Source organism: Botryllus schlosseri, chromosome 14 (assembly GCF_051294905.1).
Source record: "Botryllus schlosseri isolate E-star chromosome 14, Bs_hap1, whole genome shotgun sequence".
In the NCBI taxonomy this organism is placed as follows: Eukaryota; Metazoa; Chordata; class Ascidiacea; order Stolidobranchia; family Styelidae; genus Botryllus; species Botryllus schlosseri.
Genome location: NC_137249.1, coordinates 5,541,102 through 5,564,517, shown reverse-complemented (window position 1 = coordinate 5,564,517; position 23,416 = coordinate 5,541,102). Strand labels below are relative to the sequence as shown.

Below are 23,416 nucleotides of genomic sequence, written 5' to 3'. Positions count from 1 at the left end.
TCAAAAGAGGGCTTGGGCATCTGGACTGTTGTTATAGGCGAATATTTTCTGCCAAGTGTCATCGATAAGATATATATGGTCTAGCTCAGTAAGATTGCGACTCAGCGCAGGATAATGCAATTACAGAATCACGATAATAAATAGTGATGACGTCAGAATGTTTGTAAAAATATGAAGGGTGAGCGAGCGACTGTCGATGTGAGGAGTGAAGACGAAATAATGTAAGGTGCAACAACGAAAAGTTGTTGTCTATTATTACTGTCAGCCAGTGAGCCAGCTCGATCACAACGCTAGAAGTGTCAGAGCTAGGCCTACCATATTTCTAGCACCCAATAAGAGGACATTTTTGCCGGCAGTAAAACGAAAGTAGAATTGATACGTTTGACTTTGATGATGTTTTTTTCTACATTTCCTTGGTACATTTAGAGGTAAAAGTTACAAATTATATACAACCGTCAATATGATAGAAACTGATCGAACTAATTGTCCCGCTAAGTTAGGGTTACCATATTTTGGAAATCTGAAAAGAGGACACTTTTTTTTAATTTTCAGACTTGCAATACCGGAGGAAAATCCTGAAAAAATGGTAAATATTTTTCACTTCGTGGTCGTTTGACTAGAAAAAAAGGTCAACTTTCTGGTTCAGCTTCCAAAATATAGTTTTTCTTTCACATTACCAGTTGGTCGTCTAAAAAAGATCAACTTTCCGGCCCACCTCCCGAAATAGCGGCCGGAGCGTGACTTCGGTGCAGATTAACTGTATCTCAGTCGAATTTCGCCCTATATTTAACCAAAATTCTCAAAAAAGAGGACAAAATGTCAAAAAATAGAGAATTTGGGCGTCCTCCGAGGACACCTTCAAAAAAGTCAAAAAAGAGGACGTATGGTAACCCTACGTTAAGTTCAGAACGTCGAACAATGATTGCAATAACAATCAAGAAGGTACGGCAATTTGTTGGGAAATCTTTTTATATCAGCATTTCAGCATGTACTCGAAATGCGAAAAAATAGAACATTTGAGCGTGCTCGAAGGACCATTCGCCTTTCTTGTGAAAATAGGACGAATCCTCATAAGAGGACATTTGGTAGGCCTATTCAGATCAAACCCAATTTCTTCAGTTTATCCTGTTTGCTTACGCGTAAAATAATATATACGAGCAGCAGTCTTATGACAATCTGTGCAATGTACATCCCAAAGCCTCCATTCATATGCTCTGAAAAGTTTCCACTGATACAATTTGCCCTATGGACACTGGACAGTAGAAGTACATGAGACTCTGTGTTGCATTCGTAAGTTCATTGGCTCTGGGAGATGGAGCATTGATACGTCACACTTCCTTGAACGTAGTCGAACGCGGCATAAAGACCTGATGCTGGGTGCAACTGCGTTGTTTTCATTTTGAATTTATATATCGTGTCGACATTTCCCCGCGAAACTATCATTTTGCTACTTGTGTAGTTACTTCAGATACCAACACGCTATATCCGCAATCCAATATAGCCTACAAATGAAAACCGTGTATTTATAGTCGATTTCCACCGGAAAGTATACTACTAAAATCAGGTAGATGGCAATTTCTGGTACAAAACTTTGCTTTCACAATTCACACCTATTCCAGTAAGTGAAAATGATGAGTCAAATACACCAATTTCGGGGAGTTATATCCTAGGGGTGAAGTGGGTTCTGTTTCTGTTCTGTTATGTTTCTGAATCTGAAATCTATAGTAAATAGCATATATAGCCTACACCTATTTCCACCCATGCATTTACAGTGCCAACATGAATGTACGTACAAGGTACCTTATTTCCGCATAATAAAGGGAATTAAAAAGCAATATTCTTTCAAAATGGCCGGCGTGCTGTTATGCGGAATCGGAAATGGCGGTCTGACATCACTAAGAAAAACTAGATCAAGCGAGTTATCAACCTTCGTCAAAAACTACAACAAAGCCCAGAGTCGATACATGAAAAAAGAGGTTGGTTGCAAACTAAACTATAACCAAATGACCATAACGATATGTGATACAACACACACCTATATCTGACATCCACGGATGTTTCAGTTGTTGTCAAATAATGTGGCGAATGGAGGAGTATGTCTCACTTCATGAACGAATTAGTGAAACTATAATTTGATTCAGATAGATATATGGTACAAAAGTTCACGTCATGTTCTGCGAACAACGTCAGACAATCAGCAGAGGCTGTATCACTCCCTGTTGAAACTGAGCAAAGAGAAGAAAACGATCAAAATTCAGAGAGAAGAAGATGCAAAAAGACGCAAGATGGCGAGAGAGAACTTCGCGAGGAGGAAAGAACAACTGAACCGAAGGCGTAAACTCGGTAATTTACAAGCTGTGAAATTGTCTGACAATAATTTTCGTATCTTCTTCGCGGAAATAAGAAGGCCATTCGACGACGTAACTATGATTATTATTCCACAAAATACATGTCTGACTATACGTCCTTTCGTATAGAATCTGCGTGCACCATCCTGTAGCAATATCGCCTGTAAATCGCATATTGCATAGCCTACATTTTACAATACTTACATTACTATTGTATCGGAATCCTCACGATAAGGATACTTTGTTCATTCTCTAATGGTTTATGTTAATTTTGTTTTAAATACCAGCTAATGAAGACATCAAGGGCCCGTCTCGTACAAATATCTTGGTCATAAGCCACCCAGAGCATATCAGCGAAAACCATCACGCCGACGCGAAGCGCGGAAACAGACAAGCAAATTCAAACCCGGAGTCTCACAACCACCCTGACATAGTTCATAAGAATGGAAATAATCAGTCCAAGGAATTTCTGACAAAACCTCGCGATAACCGTAACTCAAGTCCGGAGAAACGACGCTTAGAAATTTTGCAAGAAGCAGACAGTATCATTCCGGTTGAAAATGAAAACAAACACACGCAGCAAACACAGAAAGATATCGCTGGAGAAGACAGTGATAAAGATTTTATCCATCGGCAGTCACCAGATTTACCACCCTTGTTACTCTCTCATAAAAAATTTTCCTCTGGCGCTAGCCGACTAACCAAACCAAAAATGAGTTCCACAACTTTACAATCTGACAATCAAGGCCGAAATGACGAGGTTCCCCAGAGTCATCCACATCACATCGAGGCGTTATCTATTCGGCTATCGGAAGACTATTCCCGGGGTTATCCACTGCCTCCAATTGCTTATCAGGAGACAAAACGAGTCGACTCTCCGTTGATACAAGGTGATGGCAATAGCGCCACAAAGAGACAATTTGCAGATAAAGCAGACAAGAACGTTGAGCCTCTGTCGAATGATAAAGTACGTCCGGTTCGGCAACGACCGAAATTGAAAAAACGGCCAGATCCCTCAGACGAACTCAACGCAAAATCTTCAATAGAGGTATACCTAAAAGTAATCATGGATCCTGAGTTGATCTTGGTTTCATCTAGAAGAATTTTCCAGACCTGGATAAGAGCCGGAGTCGTAGTGTAGGTAATTTGGTCAGAGTTGGATCGGAGCCCAAGCATGAATATGGCCTAGGGTTGCCTTTAAAACAAACGGTGTTTTAAAACACTTTGTTTAAAACATGCTTTAAACAATGTTTTGAATAAAGGCCTTATTAAAAAAAAGTGTTTTTTTAAGTTGTAAAATTATGCTGTAATTGTGTAAATATTTCCAAAAAACATGTTGTATGAGCCTATACGGACAATTACCACCCGATAAAGCCGACGTATATCAATATGGGATGGTTGGAACCCGCAAAATAGTCACTTCAACATTAATAGTACAGATATCTCGTCAAAGGATCAAAGTCAATCAACTATGACGTCACAATTGAATATTGGTGACGTCATGGCTTAAAAAACGTTTTAAATAAGGGCCTTGTTTTAAACATGTCTGTTTTAAATTGATTTTTGTGTTAAATGCAACCCTAATGTGGCCACTGCCACTGGCCAGGCAAGATCTAACTATAAATGATCCCTATGGAATTCGTGCGTGATGAGCCGCTGTCATGCGACTTTTTAGATAATGAAGTTTCACTGCACATGCAGCAGTGGTTAGTAACGAAGTACTTCTACTTTTTCGCAGTATACTCAAGTATTTATGTTGTTAGTCTAACTTCCACTTCTACCCCAAGTGAAATATACATGATTGAAATATACCTGATTATTTTCGTCCGACACTCGTCAGGGGTAGGCTTATCGTCAGCATTGTATATAAACAATTGTATATCACAACTTCCACTTTAACAGTCGATTTAAGCTTGATCACTTACTTTTTACTCTTCGGATCTTGAAAAGTATAAACTCGTTTTGAAATGAGTTTACATCACTGTTCTGTCTAAAATCGTCATTAGAACCACGTGGAATATCCATCACAGTAACTGGTGAATATAGTTTTGAAGGTCGTACCTATATGTAAAACGTCATTACTCATTAGTCATTTTGAGTTGGTCGCGGAGATACATCTTGTCATTTTCAAAGTAGCTACCACCAAAAGTATGCGAACGCTCCACCATATCAACCCTTTTTCGAACCCACTGGAATACTTTTTCTTCCCTATCATTTTCTACTTTCACCTGAAATAGCTTTTACACGTCTTCGTAATCACTACTTCATCATACGTAATTGAGCAGAAACTTAGTTATTTCTTCTTGAATATATAGCAACGCTGACTACATCAATCATCTCTTCATAATCTATATGCTACAAAGTTACTACTAGTCCGATATCCACATTGACAATTGGCTTGTATTATATTCCCATCATATAATTACGTTCAGCTCTTGCCCCACGGTTCTATATATCATGTCAGTGTGTCATTATATTATGTCATTGTATTTTAGGCAATGCAGGGGAAGACATACGAAGTTTCGTCATACCGGCGAGACTCAAGGGGCAGTCTGCTGGAGGAAAGGCATACAATGAATACAAGTGTAGATGTATCACGATATTTCAATTTCAATTACTACCAGTAAGATTTCACACGCTTCGAAATCATTACGCAAACCGTGAACATTCCCAACTATTATCGCTAATATAGGCCTAGCCCACAATGTCGAACATATGCATGCTGTGTGTATTTATAAATTTTAGGAATCGACTTACTCGAAACAAATTACTCGATGAATCCAGATCCATTGAGATGAAGCAAAATAAAAGAGTCAAAGATTTCATCAGGAAACTCAATTTAGATGAAGAAGAAGTTCGCGTTTTGGCTGAAACAGTAAGATATGTCGATGATTCCATAGAATACTATGATCAAATCAAAGAGGAAAGCATTTCCCATAACGTCTAATCTACATTTTACTATGTGATTCGCTCATTTGTTTATCATTTTTCACAATCCCAAAACACTGTAAAATAAGCAGAGGGAAAGCGTCGAATGAAGCCACCGCCGTTCATAATTATTGCTGATTGCGCAATTGACAGACAAACAGATTTACATAATTCAAACATTTTGCACCGAGTGATATAATACATAACATGAACAACGTGCGTGGTCATCGATTCAGCTGCTCTCACTGCATGTTAATGTCAATATTATAAAAGGAAAGACAGTGCTACACAGCACTACACTGCCATAAACGGACTAGCGTCAACTAACCACACCGTAAAAGTAATCTCTGCTGCCGCCTTTGACACAATTAAACGCACAACAGTCTATTTCACGTTAGTGGTATAGGAAATTGCTAGAGATTCATGCCACAATATTTCATATAGCGCCCATATTGTGCAGTACCGCTGTCAGAGCTGGCACAAGTATAGGCCTATAGCATTATTCGGCGCAAGTAACTTAGGCGCAAGTTTCTAGGACATATCAATACCAAAGGTATTGTATTTTTGGCGCCGCACGTTACAGTGTCTAATTCAGGGGTCACCAACACGCGGCCCGCGAGGTCGTATGTTGCGGCCCGCGACTTGATTTCAGATTTCGGAAGAAAGCTAAGAAAACCATTTTAAAATGCTGAAATTGACTACAGTTTCAACACTTTATTGTTGTTTTTTCAAAATAAGCTATTGTCCTGCGCCCAACATCAGTATTCGTCACTAGCAAAAACTGCTTCAGCGATGATGAAAGATAGCGTTCCATCGAGGTGAATCAGCTGATATGAATGTGCAATGGGCAATGGGCATATTGCCTTGACGTGCAAGAGCTCAAACACTACCAAGATCGAGACGCTTAGAAAACTGCTTAGGGCAGTGGTTCTCAAACTGGGCGGCGCCCCCCCCCCCTTATGGGGACGTGAAAGCATATGAAGGGTACGCGGAGCTGCGGTGAACTGAAAGAATTTTTCAGTATCATAAAGGGGCGCGTGTCTAAAATAGTTTGAGAATTGCTGGCTTGGGGCTTCCCCACAAGATTAAGCTTTACGTGGGGAAGGTCTTTCAACTAGTAACGTATCTCGCTAGCTCCAATATCGGTTCCTTAGTCGCTAGAAAGAGATTCCAGATAGTGTACACGTACAGCTCGAAGTTCAAAATAAAAGGAAATTGATGATAATGATTTTTCTTGTATTTGTATTCCTTTAATAAAATATTACTTCTTTTGTGGCGACTATACCCATCTCCTATCTTAGGCAGCACACCGTTGTAGTAACGTAGAGTTTTGAAACGTGGATGCCTATACTTTATATCGATATGAAATCTATGCGGCCCGCGGCCGCTGCGAAATTTGAAAAGTGGCCCGCGACCCGCTTTGAGTTGGCGACCCCTGCTAATCGATGCCGAATCTTGAAGTGTCTTTGTCGCTGAAACGTAATAATCTGGTGCCGTAATGTAAGAGTCAATTCCAAATAGTCCCCTTCTTTATTTATACTTTGATAAGGATTGATAATAAAGCAATTTTAACATAGGAAGCCAAAAAGATGGAAGAAGAAAGGGTCGCAATATTGAAGAGGGACGCTGAGACAAGAAAGCAGCCGCCGAAGTATGGCGCGCAAAGAGAATACACCATCACTCCAGGTTACGTCAGGAAATACAAGAAGAGGTATAACTATAACTCAATTCAAAACAATAAACTGACGGCCTCAGACGACGCTGTCGTGGGATAAGACAGAAATTGCGAGCGGCTGACCAGTGACCACTGACCAGACGCCTATTCGCTATTACAGCCTCAAGGCTGCTGTGTGTAGCCTTGTAACTTGTTACAATATAGGAATTATCTTATCACGTCAGTCGAAATACAATTAACTGAATTAAGGCGGCTGTAATAGAAAGACAAATGATTACTAATGATACTGCATGATACCAATTAACCATAAATACACTACTTACAACTCAAATATGTCACGAATTCAGTTGGTAATGCTGGTATGATCGACGAGGCAAAGCATTTCGAGCATTGGATCGCGAAACATTGGTCCAAAATTACTATGGCCACTGGCCAGTCCATGTCCAATGTCCATTGTCAATCTCGACAGCGGCTACTCTCGAAACTAAAACTTACATGGACAGGGTATGAAATAATTAACGACCCTCTCATACGACCACACATTCAATTATATTTCGCAATTCGCAGTGTTATGGGCTATCCTCAAAAATGTGAATATTATCACTATATATTCTATTAGCACGTTATTTTAATCTAAAGAATGGTCCAACAATTATGGTGCCATAATCTTATATTGTGCGGGCACTACTACTAGAGCTTTTTAACCAGCGGTATAAATCACTTAATTTCGATTCAATGTTCAATTCTTCCAGGCCGGCTGAGGAACCTGGACGGGATAAGTCTAAGTCCAGTTGGTACACGCCTTCATTGCACACTCTCAACATTACAGCTCCAGTGTCAATTCTGTCTTCATTTTACACTAATGGAGTTGGTAACAAAACGAATTCGAATGTTCAACAATCCGAATTCCTCTGTGCGGCTCATCTAGTCAACATCAACTTGACAAGATACTCGGATGTTGATACTTAGGTTTCGGAGAAGGTACCGCTGGGTTGAACCAGCGTGTACTCAAAGGAACACGCTGGTGACAGTCATTCATTTGCCATTTTCGTCATCTTTCTATGTCAGACACACAATGTCGTCACAATTCTTCAAAATTGTGCATTCTGTTTATATGTTCAAGGTTCATTTCAATCCTTATGTCACCTCAGATGACTTTTTTGTGACTGCGTGTTTATTCCGAGATCAAGAATGCGAAATGAATGTAATGGCGAATAGTCGTGATCATCTTTTCATGGATTCTGTGTGGTATACAGGTTAGTTGTGATCGCAAGTTTCAGTAGAACAATCTAATCAATTAATTACGATAAAACTGACTCCACCCCATGTTTTGCGTTTATCGTCTCAAGAGTATGTTACACATCTTCGCACAGCGTTATTGTGCTATGGGCAATACGAATTTTCAGAATAAATAATGGCCAACCAGCTAATAAAAATTCATTGAAATGTAGATTACGAGCATATGCTATTTCGAGTCTACAAACGATTCTGATATCATTCTCGCTCGTTTCTCGGCTACAAATAAACGATGCACTTCAAATATTTTCTGAAGATATCAAGGCAACGACCTAAGCATGTGGGCTATACAGTTTCCCGCATAGGCTAAATTGCATTGTTTCTATTTGCGCAACTCTTTCGAAGTTGGAAAATGTGTGTTTATTTACGTGCTAACGTAGCCTGCTTCACAGGGTGTCGTTTGATTGAACCTGTTTCGCCTATATATAATTATACCTAGTACGAACCTAACAGCCCATACAGTCTCTCCAGTCCTTATTTATGCTATTATTTTTGTATTTTTTACGCTCCCGGGAATATTTCATGCAAACCTCTCTAGTATTTCTGTTGTTCGTTAAGACGGGGCCAGGCTGAGCGCTCAAGTGCTAACTTTGGTCTGAAAAGGAGGTCTATGAATTCTTCAACATAAAAATAATTATGGAATACCCAAGTAATTCCAGTTGTAGTCGTCGGATCAGTACTGGTTGTGTAAATAATGTGTAATTTGAAACCTTCGCAACATCATGTTCTTATATGTATGAGTAGAGTAAAGGAATAGTGAATACCTTAGAACACGATTAAGCGCCCATAACAACGCATATTTGTATATCATCGGTTCAAATCGAAACTCGATTCTTCTCATACGATGTACATTGTACAGGCGCCAAGTTTACAAATACAATAAATACATATATATTGCTATTTCTACTGCGATTACATTTTCACACAGTCACCAGCCACAGACTATAAGCAGAAGAGGGCACTGAGTGTTGCCATTTATGACAATAGATGGCCAGGTTTCTCAGAAGTATCGAAGTAAAGGCAAACAGTCAATGTCATCGAACTCGGGAATTGCATTTTTCTGTCGTTCCTATTCATAAACAATGTTTGGGGAACAACGCAGTACAAGTTACAAATTTTACTATCAGAATATATAGCTGCATGTTGCAGAACAAAGCTATTTTTGCAAGAATCGAATTACAAAACGACCGAGTCATCACCCTATATTTAGTAGGTCTCGAAACCGACCCAAGCCTGAGAATTTGATGAAATTTTCGAAGTTCAATTGATTTCGACCACGAAAAAGGTACTGCGTGGATGTAGCGAAGCTCTGGACTAGCGATTTACAAAGTTATTGCGAAATGTCCTCTAGATTAGAACAGGAATTTCGAAAATGCTAGCCACACAGTTATTATTGTTTCGAGTCGAAACCCTGTTGGGTCTAGCCCTAACCCGAAAATCCCGACCCGGCTTCGATACATCCCTGACATATTGATGGTTCATGTTGATTACGATCGTGTTATAAAATGTTTACTTCCCGCGATGAGGGTATGCATATTGTATAATCGATACCTGCGACTATATTTGGAATTTAGTGGGGCCGTATGACAATTGTTGAATGATTGTGAAGTCGCGTAAAATATATAATAAGTAGAAATAACCTTTATTAAGCTATTCTATATCGCTACAGCTGATCATAAAAATCTGGAAAATATCGATAAAAGTATTTGTAGAATAAATAGCCGGAAGGTTATGACCAGTGATTCCCAACCGCGGCCCCCAGCTAGCCGTCTTGCGGCCCTCAAAAATATTAAGAAATCGAGTTATGACAAAAAATAAAATTTATATTTATGAAGTACACTTGCTTGGCTTGGAGTCTGGAATTTTTAATTGGGATTGCAGGAAAGTCGTGAGTAGACTGCTATGGTTCCGTCACTGTTGTTTCAATGCAATGTGCCATAACTTTCCAGTTGAGCAGTGGCTATAGATATAGGTAAAGACAGGACGATAACTGCCGCACGCCAAACCCCCAATGGGGGGAGGGCGAGCTCGAACGGGGGCTAATATTATTTCGTGAATTAGCATAAATTATAGAGTATTTTTTGAAAATTTATGGATTTTTTTCAATTTATTTTTGCTCTAGGCGTGATTTCATGCTGCCAAATAGCTTGATATTTGGGTACTCATGCCCAAGAAAAAATGCGCATTTATAGAAATGGGCCTTGGGCATATCGGCGTTGGCCATTGCCGCGCCATAACGCACCAAGACATATTAGATTTTCGGCCATGTATGCGACTCCAAGAAGTGTGTCATAACGATCGGCAGTGAGAAAACCTTGGCCGAACAGGACTGCCCTATGCTGACCGAAAACTTCGTTATATATACAAAATAGTGTCTTGGCAATCTGAACCTCCCGAGACAAATACCATTCCGCAGGGAGAAATTATATTCCAGCGAAGAAATAGCAATTTGAAATCGTGTGCGTCTTTTAGTTTAGAAGCCTACGTTTGAGCGATTCTATATTTTTTTGATATAGCACACAGGAGGTCACGAAATAACATGTTACGGAACCATACTAACGGGCCCTATACAGTTTCTAATACACCTCACTCAGCTCTGCCGGTAAATCTGATTACGTGAGCAGAGAGAGGATAAAAATTGATGGCAATATATATGCAATTCCCGATCAAATTGACCGATTCAATAATGAATTACAGAAAATTTTCGCGCTTCGCCCGTCTATAGGCGATAAAAGCTGACTTACTAAACCGCCCCGGAAGCAGCATAATTCGTAGTCCTATAGCTCACGGCCGAAGCGTCCGAATAATTCGATAGGTCCGATATTTATCGAAAGCTAGTGTCGCACTGATTCCGAAAACTAATTGAAATCTCGCCAGCGCAATAAATCTACTCCGAAATAGCCACCAAAGGTCGATTGTTCTGAACAATTGCATGGAGCGTAGCAACACAATGACCATAACAATGGCCAATGGCGTCAAGCGATTGATCGGAGCAATGCTAATTTGAATATTTTGATTACTATTTGGGCCCGCTTCATTGCCCTGGTATTCGTGCGAACCCGGCCGTACTCTGAAATTCTAAATTTGGCCCTGACACCGAAAAAGGTTGGGAACCACTGGTTATGACTGTTGATGAAAGAATTCTCAAATATGAAATTCGAACTATACACAAAGCAATAACTACGAACTGGTGGTAAATCGCGCAGATCGCGAAATATTTTATCAGTTGACCGCTGCTTCGCGCCCCTTTAGATGCTTTCACGTTCCCCAGTTTAAGAACCACTATCCCAAAAACACTTATACTCTTTTCCTAAAAATTTTGAGTCAAATATAAAGAGAACACTTGTATTTATTTCAAGTGAGTGCATATAAGATTAGCAGAAGATAAAAGAGTATTATGACAGAGTACCCGAATGAAAGGGTGCTAGCAAACGTTTTGCTTGAGGTGCTGCCCCCGGGAAGTGTTGAATTCATCAGAGAAGAAATTCGAGTTGGAAGCTATCTGGGAACGAAAAGAAAAATCTTCTTTGGCTGCGGGGTAAGCGGATCAATTGAAATTGACAGGAGTCACATATGATGTGATAAAATTGTAAAGTCTGTGCATAACAATAAATTAGCGGTCCAGCATTTTTCGAAAAATGTTTATGATTCTCTCTGTATTTGTAACGCACGAGATCGATTTTGTTAATGGCTGTATCCCACGTGAACCAGCTGTACAAGTAAAATGTCAGCAATATCGTTAGACAGTGTAGGGATCAAAAAGAAAGGCTGATATCGCTGCAATATGGTTCTGATATAGTTGCTAGACCGATAGACATTGCCATTGTCAGCCGTTTCAGAGCGACATCGAATTCGTTTGCAGGTAACCATCATAGCACTGAGGCTGTGCGTACTCATTTCCTGGCTGACTGTTGGGTTACTTAGCGACAATATTCTGACCGGAGTTATCGCAGCATCATCGATTGCGGTAAGTTGATTACGACCCAGAACGGGTCTTTAGCAAAATTACTGTATTTTTCTAAGAGAACACAAGTTACTGATTGCGTGTCAGAAGATATAGGGTGTACTGCAATATCGATACATTACTGTTATTGTTTCTTAACTATTATTCATTTTCCGATAATGATGTATTCTCGCGTCCTGCAGTCAATCTTGTATATAGCAACAGCTATACGGAGTTAAGACAGTGTAAAAGAGCGCGTGCATGGTCGCCGATTGTTTCACATTCCAAACTCTATCAATGTATGATCGGCAGAGATGTTCAAAAATAACTTTTCTTTCCAAAGTTCCGCCATTCACTTGTTAAATCGTCAGGTCGCCTAAAAAACGTTGCACGCCAAATCTGGCTCAATTCCAACCAGTGAAAGCCGCCGCAGACAAATTTGAATTTTTGGCCATTTTTGGAAATTATACGGTCGCAAATTTCGTCACTACATAACAAAAAAATCGTGTTCCGTGTATGCCTATTAAAGAGTGCTGCTTTTTTCATGTGTTTTTTGATCAGCGAATAAGTCGTATAGGTACTAGGTAGATGAATCTACATGAATCACCTTCATTTTTTCAGGAAATTGTTTCTGCAAGTTTTCTTATCACACTCGGATGCAAGCCCATGCGATGGCTGGTGAGTTAAATCGTATTGAACACCCGCTATAATATTTATCAGTCATTCACGGATTTTCACAGGCGGGAAGAGTTTTCGCGCTCTCCATGTTCTCGGCGTTGGGTAATATCTCAGCGATAGGGCCATCGTTTGTGTTTTTAGTGAGATCAGGTGTTCCAACAAGTATTTTGACGGGCTGGTTGACTATTTTCTTCCACGTGGTGCTATCGGTTATATTCACGGTCTGCGCCTCCTACGCCGGGTACGCGCTTCGCTGTTCCATATGCTGCACGCAAAAGGAGGAAGCGCAGGTATATGCTGGTACAACCGTGAAACTTGTGACACGGTCAACTAAAATAGACGGCTTTTGGCTAAGGGAAAGGCGTGCTTATACGGCCTATACGCCCCTTTACAGTTATATTCTCGACGAGAATAATAGTCTCGATACTATTTTCCACTGCTGTGGCCGCCTTGAAATCTCGATTGATGGTGTCGCAGATATTTCTGTGAAGTAGTGATAACTCACATCATGGTCACAAAGTGCAACGACAGCGGTATAATCGAAAAATATCAGATCATCTCGAATCTGGTTCAGAACTATCAATATTTTCTTTTTTCAAGTTTCTACATCACCAACGCACTTATATGATATGTGATACTCGAATGCTCGACTCGAAGCTTAATATTCGATTTCGATTTGAATCACTCAGGTAGCCTGTAACTCGATTTTGCTTATCGTATCTGTAATTATAATGCACATCTGCATACGCTCAGCCGCTATGTAGTGATAATACTCCAAGTAAATTTCATCAATTCTCATAGCTTTTGATGACGCTCATTGCAATAGGTCTGGATGCTGCATATAAATCCTAAGATAAGATCCCCTATTTCTTCATGCGATGTCAATCCCCCAACTGAGACTGGTGTATATGCTGCCGAGGTGTGTTCGTTCTCTTTCGTGTCGCTTCTTATGTTAGTTACCAGTATGGCATAAAATATAAATGATGTGATCTTGAGCGGGTAAGCATCATAAAAGCACATCGCACACATTGAAAGCCTGGCAATCTTATGCCTGGAGTGCCGATCACTAATTGCCCTTTAGTCTTATTCAATTGCTGCAGCTGGTTAATACCTATGCTTTACGTTTTAAATGTACATTGTACAATAGGGCTGTTCAAAAAAAAACTTTTTTCCGGAATCTTGCTGGCTCCATGATTAAATCGTATAAGATTGCCTTGAAAAACGACGCACACCAAATTTGAATTCATTCCAACCAATAATCGTGGATTTCGTAGAGTTTGAAAATTTTGAGTTTACCCAAAAATGCATTTTTTTTTCTGTCAACCCCGTGAAATTGTTGCGCTGTCTTCAAAAACGATGCAAAACAAATCTGACTCAATCCAACCCCGTAGAAGCTGAGTTATTTGAGTTTTTTTATGATAATTCTTGGATTATCCACCGATCAAGGATAACCCCCGAATTATCAAAGAAAAACTCATGTCCGCATTCAAGTCGAAATACATGCAATTTATTCTAAATTAATTCTGGTCAGCTTAGGATTACCGGACCACGACCTAACATGTTGATCTCGCCTTTCGCCACCAGCCACCTCATATTGTCGCTTGCCTTATATATTCTCTGCTTTACTTTTCATTCAGTTGAATAGTATATTCACATTGAACCCGAATATTTTCGGCTGACTCTCGTCAGGGGTAATCGTCAGCAACTAGTAGAGAATTCAAAATAACATCGTATATCAACAATCGTATAACAAAATATGACGTCACCATGGACGATGTTCTTTTGGATTCTCTACTAGTTGCTGACGATTACCACTGACGATGTCAGCCGAAAATATTCGGTTTCATTTCAATATGAATATACTATGCAATTGTATATTGAAGTTCTGTACCTCCAAGAAGCTGTTTTCATTCAGTGTGTTGTGCATACGTACAATGTGCATGCCTCTTTTCTACTTCGCCTCGGTCAAGGTGAGTGTCTGGTTTCAGAGACTACTGCAAGTCGTTTCGACACCTTCCTATCTTTTCACTGTATCGCAGTTTTGTGGTGCTGCAATGATGAAAATATTAATAGACTGATACTGATAAGCTGAACTTGTGTTTTGCAGCGGAACTTGGAAGCCCTGAAATGTACTCCGACTATATGTTTCTCTTCCTCTACGGTAGTACAGGTTCGTCAAAATTGTATTGGATTGAACGATTGAAATTTTCATTTCTTCGACCCATCGCAGTATGTTGGTTGTTGAGTGTGATATTTTAAAATATATTTCATAGCATTTTTACATCGTATATATACGACTTGTCAAATATTTAGGCCATGGATATATTCATTGCTCAGTTTTAGCAAAACCGTTCCGGTAATAGACGATACTTACTGTATACAGGAGTACGAAGACGTCGAGGAATCAAGGGATGCCGAAGTCAGGTCGGTGATTGTTTTACCCCCAATTCTTGAATTAAATTTGTATACATGACCATTTCCTTATTGTCAACCTAGGAAGTATAGGAACTATCCTGTTTACAATAATAGGACGGTCTACGGTACGACTAATCGACCGAGATGACATTGGGTATAGTAACATTTCGTACGCGTGTTATTTCGCCCCCGTTCTTCCTATAGTTGCTAATTGCCTAGAATTAGTTTTGTTGACGTAGTATAGTCACCGTCACCAATCGCTGGACTAGTCCCATTCACCATAATCATTTTAACACAGTATAAATAAATTCCTTCTACTTGATACCATGCTGATGGCAAGGAATTATCCAGTCGACCATGTAGTTTCCAAAAATATATTGACTTCACCCATCCCATCTCCCACTCCCACTAAACTTCGAAAATCGTGGGATCATCGCCGACATGTTTCTTCATCACCAACACCACTTGGACCCTGGTTATTATAGTTGATTACTGGTACTGCTGATAGAAAAGACTGTACGAGAGATAATCTTTGGTCTCTAAATATCTTCATTTGACAGACCGCCGACAACAAATCAACACGCATGGGAAGCCTAGAAGCTGCACCACCCGGTTCTTATGCTACTGTCAGTGATCAACGCGATCAGTACTGCGCAAAAGACGATTCCTAATCATTCATGATTGCGACGACTGTAGTTCTGTTATCATGGTTTAGAATTTTTCCGTGCATCAATTGTAAATTTATTTCGATTCCTATTATTGAGAGTCCACACAATGAAACAAAACAATGAGATGGAAACATAGGCAGCGGAAAACTCTACCATTTTACGCAAATGCTGGACGAAGATCGCGTAGCCTACTAATGTTAATGCTTGGGATATTTAAGCAATTCTGGCGACCCGAACTCCAATAAAGGCCCATTCGTGCAATTGCTGCTTCTCCTGTAATACTGAAACAGAAAATATAATGCTGCTGATGTAACATACGATATGAATGTATGCATGCATTGTATATCTTGAGTCGAATTCCGGGCATTGATTCAATTGCCCAACACCGCGCAGCAGCTCGCTGATAGTACTGGAGTCAGTGCTGAACAAAACTTCTTCAGGTGCGGAAACTCATAGTGGTCCGTGCATTTCATTTTTATACCTTTGTATTCTTTGACTCTCACTAACTTGGTATTCTTTCTCCTTCATGTGTCATATTCGATTCCGATTTAGGCGATAATTGCCATATGTTTCTGGCTTCGACTCATACATACACAGAGTCTCTGTTTATCAGAATATAGAATTCCTTTTTATTTATTTCAACTTCAACTTATAAAATTGTATATTTTCTTGCATTCATTAGTGCCAAGAATTATATTACTTAATTCTATACAACGAATATGGAACTTTACGCATCGAATGATGTTTGAAGTACAATTGGTGAGGAACGGCCGTCCATTATTCCCGTTAATCGTTGTTATACTGCGGTAATGATGCCAGACTGTACCGAAAGAGAATAAATGTCCATATCTATCAAATGCTTGCAGCAAAATGGTAAGAATCATGCCTACAGATATGGATTCGAACAGGCCAAACTTGTCATTTCGAAAGATTCCAATATACGCTTAAATGAACAAAGTGTTATTTTTGTGACATTACCGCACATTCTCAGAACAAATGAATGTAGACAGGTGGTATATTGAAATATATAGAACGTCTCTTTCCGCCTCTTAACGATATGTTGGTACAAAAACTCCAATTGATACCTGCCCGCCGAAAGCGTGGTTTCTTTGCCATAAAAGGAGCTCGAAATGCTCGTCCACTTTCCCTTCCTAATAGCGACTAACGTGTTACCCTCAGGTAAATAATTCTTCGAGAGCACAACTTATATAGACAAGTCGCATACAGGGGTGAGGTTTATTGAGAAATTCTTTCGAAGTTCTTCGTATTCGGAGCCGAATAAATTAGTAAACATTTGACTTTGGCTTATAACGAAAGTACCTCCGACCGGGAATACCACGTGAATATTGCTGTTGACAACGACCATTTTTCTAAATTTGCGTTGGCATATGTCTACACTAGCCTACTTGTTATGTTCTATAGCTACGCATCATCACATTCGTATTGATTATATCAGCAGAAAAAAGTTTTTTTTTATTTGCAACTGGTCAACAAACGCTAACCGCAGAGTTATGCATGCAGTACGGCCGCATAGACGTTAATCACTGTGTATTTGTCAGTTGATGCTGCCACTGTTATCAATATTTAATCCACTCACTTGACGCCTGCGGTCGGCTTGAAGCATTGCCCCCTCTAGATAAAACTCCAGCGAATTTCAGCGTAAACCAGTCACTTGGTATTCGCGCCCGACTTTAGAGACCACGTGTTTCTTTGTGATGTCACATTGATTGAAGTTTTATCACTGCACGAAATGAACGTTTATTACGTGGTATTCGTCTTCTGCGCCATATTTTGACTGTTAAAAGCTGATGGGATCATATAACAACCATACTAAACTCCTTATTATCTGTCCATGTAGTCCGATTTAATAATGTCGTGGTGCGATCAATACATATCAAAGAGTTCTGGTCGCTACTTGAGCATCACGAGTTCATTTTTTACTAAATACCCAACACTTCGGAATTCGATTAGTGTGTTCTGGTTACCGATTCGCGCGGTTGCTACCGATTTGAAAAGCCCCCCTTATCACAAAATAAATATCGCATATGTGTCAATGAGCTAGTGTTACTTTTAAATTCTGCGCAGATGTAGACATTCTGTACGCGTTTCTCCTGCGAGGCCTCGATGTGGACTTGTGTCTGCTGAACATCCATAACAACGTTTATTTCTATATCAAGCTTGATTTAAGTTACACTGTCGCAAAGTAATTAAGAGTGATTTTCTGTATTTCTTATTTGGTCTGTGACCTTTACTTGCCTCCTTACTTTTCTGAATTTGTATTACGGTGTAACCGCCGCCAGGTGGTGTTTGTCTTCGAGTCGGTTCGTCGTAATAGACTATATGTATTCGGATTGACCATGGTGAGAAAAGCAATCGGGCGTAAAGCACCAAATATTGATATTGAATGAATAGACAACAACAACACCAACTATATCGCAAACTTTACAAATACACACAGGTATATAAGTATATATGCATTTCACACCTTGATAACTAATTCATTAGCCTACAGCTATTTGCCAGAGTCGACAGTTCAGTATCTGACAGTGCAGTGGTCGGGAACCTATGGCTCGCGAGCCATATATGACTCTTTTGGGTATAAGATATGGCTCTTTGAGAAATTTTCAATTTTGTACTGAATTTGTCAACATTCCAGCAATTCGTAGGAAAATTTTCATGACGACGAGAATAATTATTCTCTTGGCAGCATAAACATCTCTTTTAGAGGTCAAGACAGTGGGGTATCCAGGGTTAGGGGCTCGTACCACCCTCTTTTAAAAATCCCCAAATTTAAGTGGCTGTCGCACCGGCGACTAACACTACTCGCGAATTCGATCTAACCACCATCGCGCGCCTAGAAATCTTGGATTGCACGATACCTTGATTGACGAAAGAGAATAGCAGACATGACGACACTTGCAGGATAAGGAAGTTTTCAAATACACATTGTTTTCCTTATCTACTCCGAGAAATATAATGTCTTGGAAGTAACATTCGCAATTATAAATTCAAATTAAAAACAACGCCATAGCTATCCATTTTCTTGATTGGTTGATAGCTTTCTAGCACCGCCTTGATAGCGTAATGGTTAAGCGTCCGGCTTCTTGATCGGTAGGTCGTGGGTTCGATTCCCGGCCGGGTCAGACCAAAGACCTTATTAGTAACACTGGTATCCATGGCTTCCCTGCTTGGCGCTCAGGCATTACTGGGATAGCATGGAGGGGTGGTGCAAGACTTAGAAAGCCGTAAAGGCTGCACTTCCATGTCCAGCGGCATATGCACATCATGCACTCATGGTATGCACGTGCGCAGATCGTGTGTATGTGTATCATGAGTCGGTGTATACGCCGCAAAAAAACATCAAGGACAAAAATAAACTACGTACTTTCCTTTCCTTAAAAATGTAGGTGCGTAACGCAACATTACGTTACGCCGACTATTTTAGAAGTCGATCAATACTTGGATTTTCAGAATCAACGCGACAATTACATTTGAATAATATCAGTGATCATAAATTCTAAGCTATTTACGATGAGTTGTTACACACACAGAGTTGTGCGCTGTTGCACACAGGTGAGGCTTGGCCCGTCTGTGCCTCAGCTGAGCCTTACCTCTCCTTTCGCGCTTTATTTACGAACAATAAATATGAAAATTCCGTGATTTAGGGAATAAAAATGTTCAAAATCTAGTCATTCATAAACATCGATAGAAGATACCAATAACTATTGAAGGGTTCGTAATTTTCTTCACTCATCCCTGTCGACATCTGAGGCACTGCCTCACTTGCCTCCCCTAACCCCACGTCACTGACGTATCACACGGTGGGTATGTACTGCTGTATTGACCATGTTTGACTCCACCTACTCATAGTCATGTGGGCAGAAAAATATGGTGTACGCTACGAATCCCATATATTAGTGCTATCAATACGTCACGGATATTCAATTGTGACGTAATAGTTGATTGACATGTATGGCTCCTTGGGAGTTACAATTTAAAATATTGGGCCAATATGGCTCTTCGGTCGAAAAAGGTTCCCGACCACTAGTGTAGAGGCTTATGCGGGGTTCAATCCTAAGGTTGTCGGATTTCAAAGTGATCGAATTTCAAAAAAGTTAGATCATTTGCTGAAATATACTAACGGCTCATTCTCTCCTTGCATCTCCCTCACTGCCAATTGGCTCAATGGTTATAAAATCCTTACTTCCCGAATAGAGCATTTCCGTGGGGACATTTGCGATTTTAGCCTGTACTGCTACGAATAATAATGCAGTCGCCTAAAAGAGATATAAGAGTAAAAACATGGCTGTTGATGAAATAAAAACCGTGAAATCTCGGAGGCGTGATTTGCGAAACGATTGCCTGAACGGTTTACCGTTTACCCGATATGTAGGCTATACTAAATTCAAATTGCAGACAAATATATGTGTATCTATAAGCATAAATCACCTGCATGACTTTCTACTCTCAATGCGAGCCTTTACTCTCCTTTATAAATCGGACTATAATATCTCAAGGGCTCTTACATCCATTTTAAGCTTGTTACATACATACGAGAAAACCACGAGTAATGTCCGACTCCAGCCGAGCGATGTCAGCCGACGCCATACTGACGGCGCTGCCCGCGGGAACAGTAGAATTCCTCAAGGAAGAAATTAGAGTGGGCAGTTACTTGGAGAAGAAAAGAAAAATATTTTTCGGCAGTGGGGTAATAAGTTAGTAGATCAGTTTTCGGGCTTGTTTAATTTGGTATCTAACTCCGCCCTATCGTCCGCTGTAGCTGAATTTGTTATTTCTAGAATTAGGTTTATATAAATGCCATTTCTATGAATTTGTTCCGTGGCGCACAAGGTTTTAACTCAGGGGCGTGCAACATACGGCCCGCGGGATTTTGAGCGGCCCGCAGACAGTTTCTACCATGAAAGAGAAATTCCAACCTGAAAGCATCGACAAATTTTATGCGTCACTGAATGAATCCAAATTTTCCAACCTGAGAAAAATGGCCTTGAAACTAGTTGTTCTGTTCGGATCTACATAAATTCGCGAGCAAACATTTTCGATCCTGAACATTTAAGAAGACAAAGCTGCGTCCCAATCTAACTGATGTTTACATGCAGTGTTTACTTAGGGTTTCTACGTCGGACATTAAGCCAGAGTTCTAAGAACTTGTTGACAAATTTGATGAACCACAGATGTCTTATTGACTTCAAAAACTATTGAAGTACATTACGTTAAAAAATTCCTTAAAACCGTTTTGGTCTACCCGTGAAGGTTTTGAGTGGCCCGCGAGGTAATTTTAGAAATTACTAATATTACCAAAAATGGATTGCCCAGATTGTGAACTTGCATGGCCAACAAAAAATTTGATTAGTCTGGCCGCAACACTTGGGATGTAACGACTAGAGGGCTGGGCAAAATCGAGTATACCTGAGTAATTCGATTCTGAATCACGGATTATGCTTCGAGTCGAGTCGAGTATTCGAGTATCACTCATTATGACGTCACTGTAGAATGTAGTTTGTCAAATCTCAAATATGTACCCTTTTGTGCCACCACAAATAATATAATGCCTGTTATCCATCACCAGTGGTGGCCCTACGAACGGGGGGGGGGGCTGGGCGAGACTTACCGGGGGCCCCTATAAGCATCTAACCCAGGGGCGGGCAACATACGGCCCGCGGGCCGGATCCGGCCCGCGAAGAGATTTTGACCGGCCCGCCGAGAGTTTTTACTCTGAAAGTGAAATTTTATTCTGAAAGTATTGACAAATTGTATGCGTCACATAATGTCTCCAAGTTCGCCAACCTGAGAAAGATGGTCATTAAACTACTTGCTCAGTTCGGGTCTACATACATTTTAGATCATGAACCAGTGTTGGAATGACTCGAGTCACCTTGGGAAAATGACTTGCCTTGACTTGACTTGACTCAACGCTTCAGAAATGCAGACTGACTCGTGACTCGAAGCAAAATTTACGAGTCAATTTCAAGTCATCAAGTAATCGATGTCGACTAAATCGCTGTATCTTGTATAAGTTCGGATTGCCAACCAATGAATCAATGATTGTACGCTTTACCAAATCTCCATTGTTGTATCACAAATAAATTGATCGCAAACGCAGTGATCGGAGCTTATACAACAGCTTACGTTCTCGTAAACTTGCTTACCTCAACCAACCCTCTTGTATATAACTTAAATCAAACGAATATCGCTCATACGTTTATAATTGTATATCAATGATATGTAGGTGGGTAGGGTATTGAACTTGCCTATATCGTTTTTAAACTTTCTGAGGTTTCGTATGTTATCCTGTAATTTAGCTGATATTTAAAGACTAAGGCTATACCGCTTGACGGCTATACTGGCGTAGTTGAGCAGTTCTATGCTTGAGCGATAGAGCGCCTTTTGCGCGCATAATCAACTCTTTATTCGTTCCTCGATTCAGAATAAATGGGTACTTCATCTGTATTTAAAACAGTTAACAAAATGTAATGACTTTGAATCATGTCTAGTACTTTAAAATTTCAACTTGACTTGAATCGTGACTTGACTTGACTTGTCACGACTTGACTCGAGTCACCTTTGACTTGACTGGAGTCAAAATTTGCAATGACTCGAGAGGACTTGTGACTCGAATGTAGTGACTTGATCCCAACACTGCCACGAACATTAACGAGGGAGGCTGCGTTCCAATATATATAGCTGATGTTCTCGTGCAGCCTTTACTAAGGGTTTCGGCATACGACATGCAACCAGATTTCGAAAAACTAGTTGACAATATTGAACGACCACAGATGCCTGATTGACTTAAATAGCTGTTGTAAATAAATTCATTACATACTGTTTTTGGTCTCTATGCTTTAGACTTAAAGTTTACATTAAATACAATTGATTACTTGTATCTGTGGATAAATACGCGATTCAGGCATAATGTATATAATCTGTAATCCGGCCCGCCAAGTGCTTCATTTTCCCATATCCGGCCCGCCGACCGGAGAAGTTTCCCGCCCCTGATCTAACAGTAACTTCTGGGGGGCCCTGCCCCCCAGACCCCTCTTTTGCATCTCTTATTATTATCTATCTTTCACCACGGTAAGGTTTGGAAAGGTGCTGGATTCGACCATGTCTATAATTGTATGTGTGCAAGGATAGACTACATCAAAACTAAGTTATTCTACCGCATGCAGAGACGTGATGATTATCGAGATACGGGACTTTTCTAACAAATGCAGAGATTTGATAATGATTGGCACATCTGTACGGAATCATATTCTTGCTTGGTACACGGATTTCCATGTTTATTCGTTATTATCCTTGAAAAAAGCGCATCATCCAAACAGGGGGGGCCTTCGACCAAGGGGGGCCCCGGGCGACCGCCCACCTCGCGCACCCCAAAAGCCACCACTGTCCATCACATTGAAGATACTTCGGTATTTCTCCGACCCTACCGCTTTCATTGCACTTT

General features: G+C 40.2%; 3 protein-coding genes across 4 annotated transcripts in view; 2 read left to right on the top strand and 1 right to left on the bottom strand.

Moving 5' to 3' along the window:
• Positions 1–23,416, bottom strand: part of LOC145455163 (uncharacterized) — a 72,179-nt gene that overhangs the window by 6,158 nt on the left and 42,605 nt on the right. The gene's annotated exons all lie outside the window — the stretch shown is intronic.
• Positions 1,757–9,147, top strand: LOC145455756 (uncharacterized). Its single transcript, XM_080333735.1, has 7 exons — positions 1,757–1,980; positions 2,146–2,343; positions 2,636–3,396; positions 4,844–4,971; positions 5,094–5,223; positions 6,854–6,987; positions 7,704–9,147. The coding sequence occupies exons 1-7, from the start codon at positions 1,761–1,763 to the stop codon at positions 7,918–7,920; spliced, it is 1,788 nt and encodes a 595-aa protein (XP_080189861.1). The 5' UTR covers positions 1,757–1,760; the 3' UTR covers positions 7,921–9,147.
• On the top strand, positions 9,295–16,629 carry LOC145455757 (uncharacterized). 2 transcript variants are annotated; one of them, XM_080333737.1, is made up of 7 exons: positions 9,295–11,785; positions 12,110–12,214; positions 12,812–12,868; positions 12,931–13,158; positions 14,976–15,038; positions 15,252–15,292; positions 15,844–16,629. In XM_080333737.1, the coding sequence occupies exons 1-7, from the start codon at positions 11,645–11,647 to the stop codon at positions 15,878–15,880; spliced, it is 672 nt and encodes a 223-aa protein (XP_080189863.1). In that variant the 5' UTR covers positions 9,295–11,644; the 3' UTR covers positions 15,881–16,629. The 2 variants fall into 2 exon arrangements, with proteins under 2 accessions (XP_080189863.1, XP_080189862.1); XM_080333736.1 differs by lacking the exons at positions 14,976–15,038; positions 15,252–15,292; positions 15,844–16,629 and having other exon boundaries at positions 12,931–13,998.

Bases quoted from the DNA above. Each gene is read 5' to 3' on its own strand.
- LOC145455756 (XM_080333735.1), top strand. From the start codon at position 1,761: ATGCATTTACAGTGCCAACATGAATGTACGTACAAGGTACCTTATTTC. The intron at 2,344-2,635 runs GTAATTTACAAG...TTTAAATACCAG, and splicing joins GAACCGAAGGCGTAAACTCG to CTAATGAAGACATCAAGGGC. The intron at 4,972-5,093 runs GTAAGATTTCAC...TATAAATTTTAG, and splicing joins TTCAATTTCAATTACTACCA to GAATCGACTTACTCGAAACA.
- LOC145455757 (XM_080333736.1), top strand. From the start codon at position 11,645: ATGACAGAGTACCCGAATGAAAGGGTGCTAGCAAACGTTTTGCTTGAG. The intron at 11,786-12,109 runs GTAAGCGGATCA...ATTCGTTTGCAG, and splicing joins AAATCTTCTTTGGCTGCGGG to GTAACCATCATAGCACTGAG. The intron at 12,869-12,930 runs GTGAGTTAAATC...GGATTTTCACAG, and splicing joins GCAAGCCCATGCGATGGCTG to GCGGGAAGAGTTTTCGCGCT.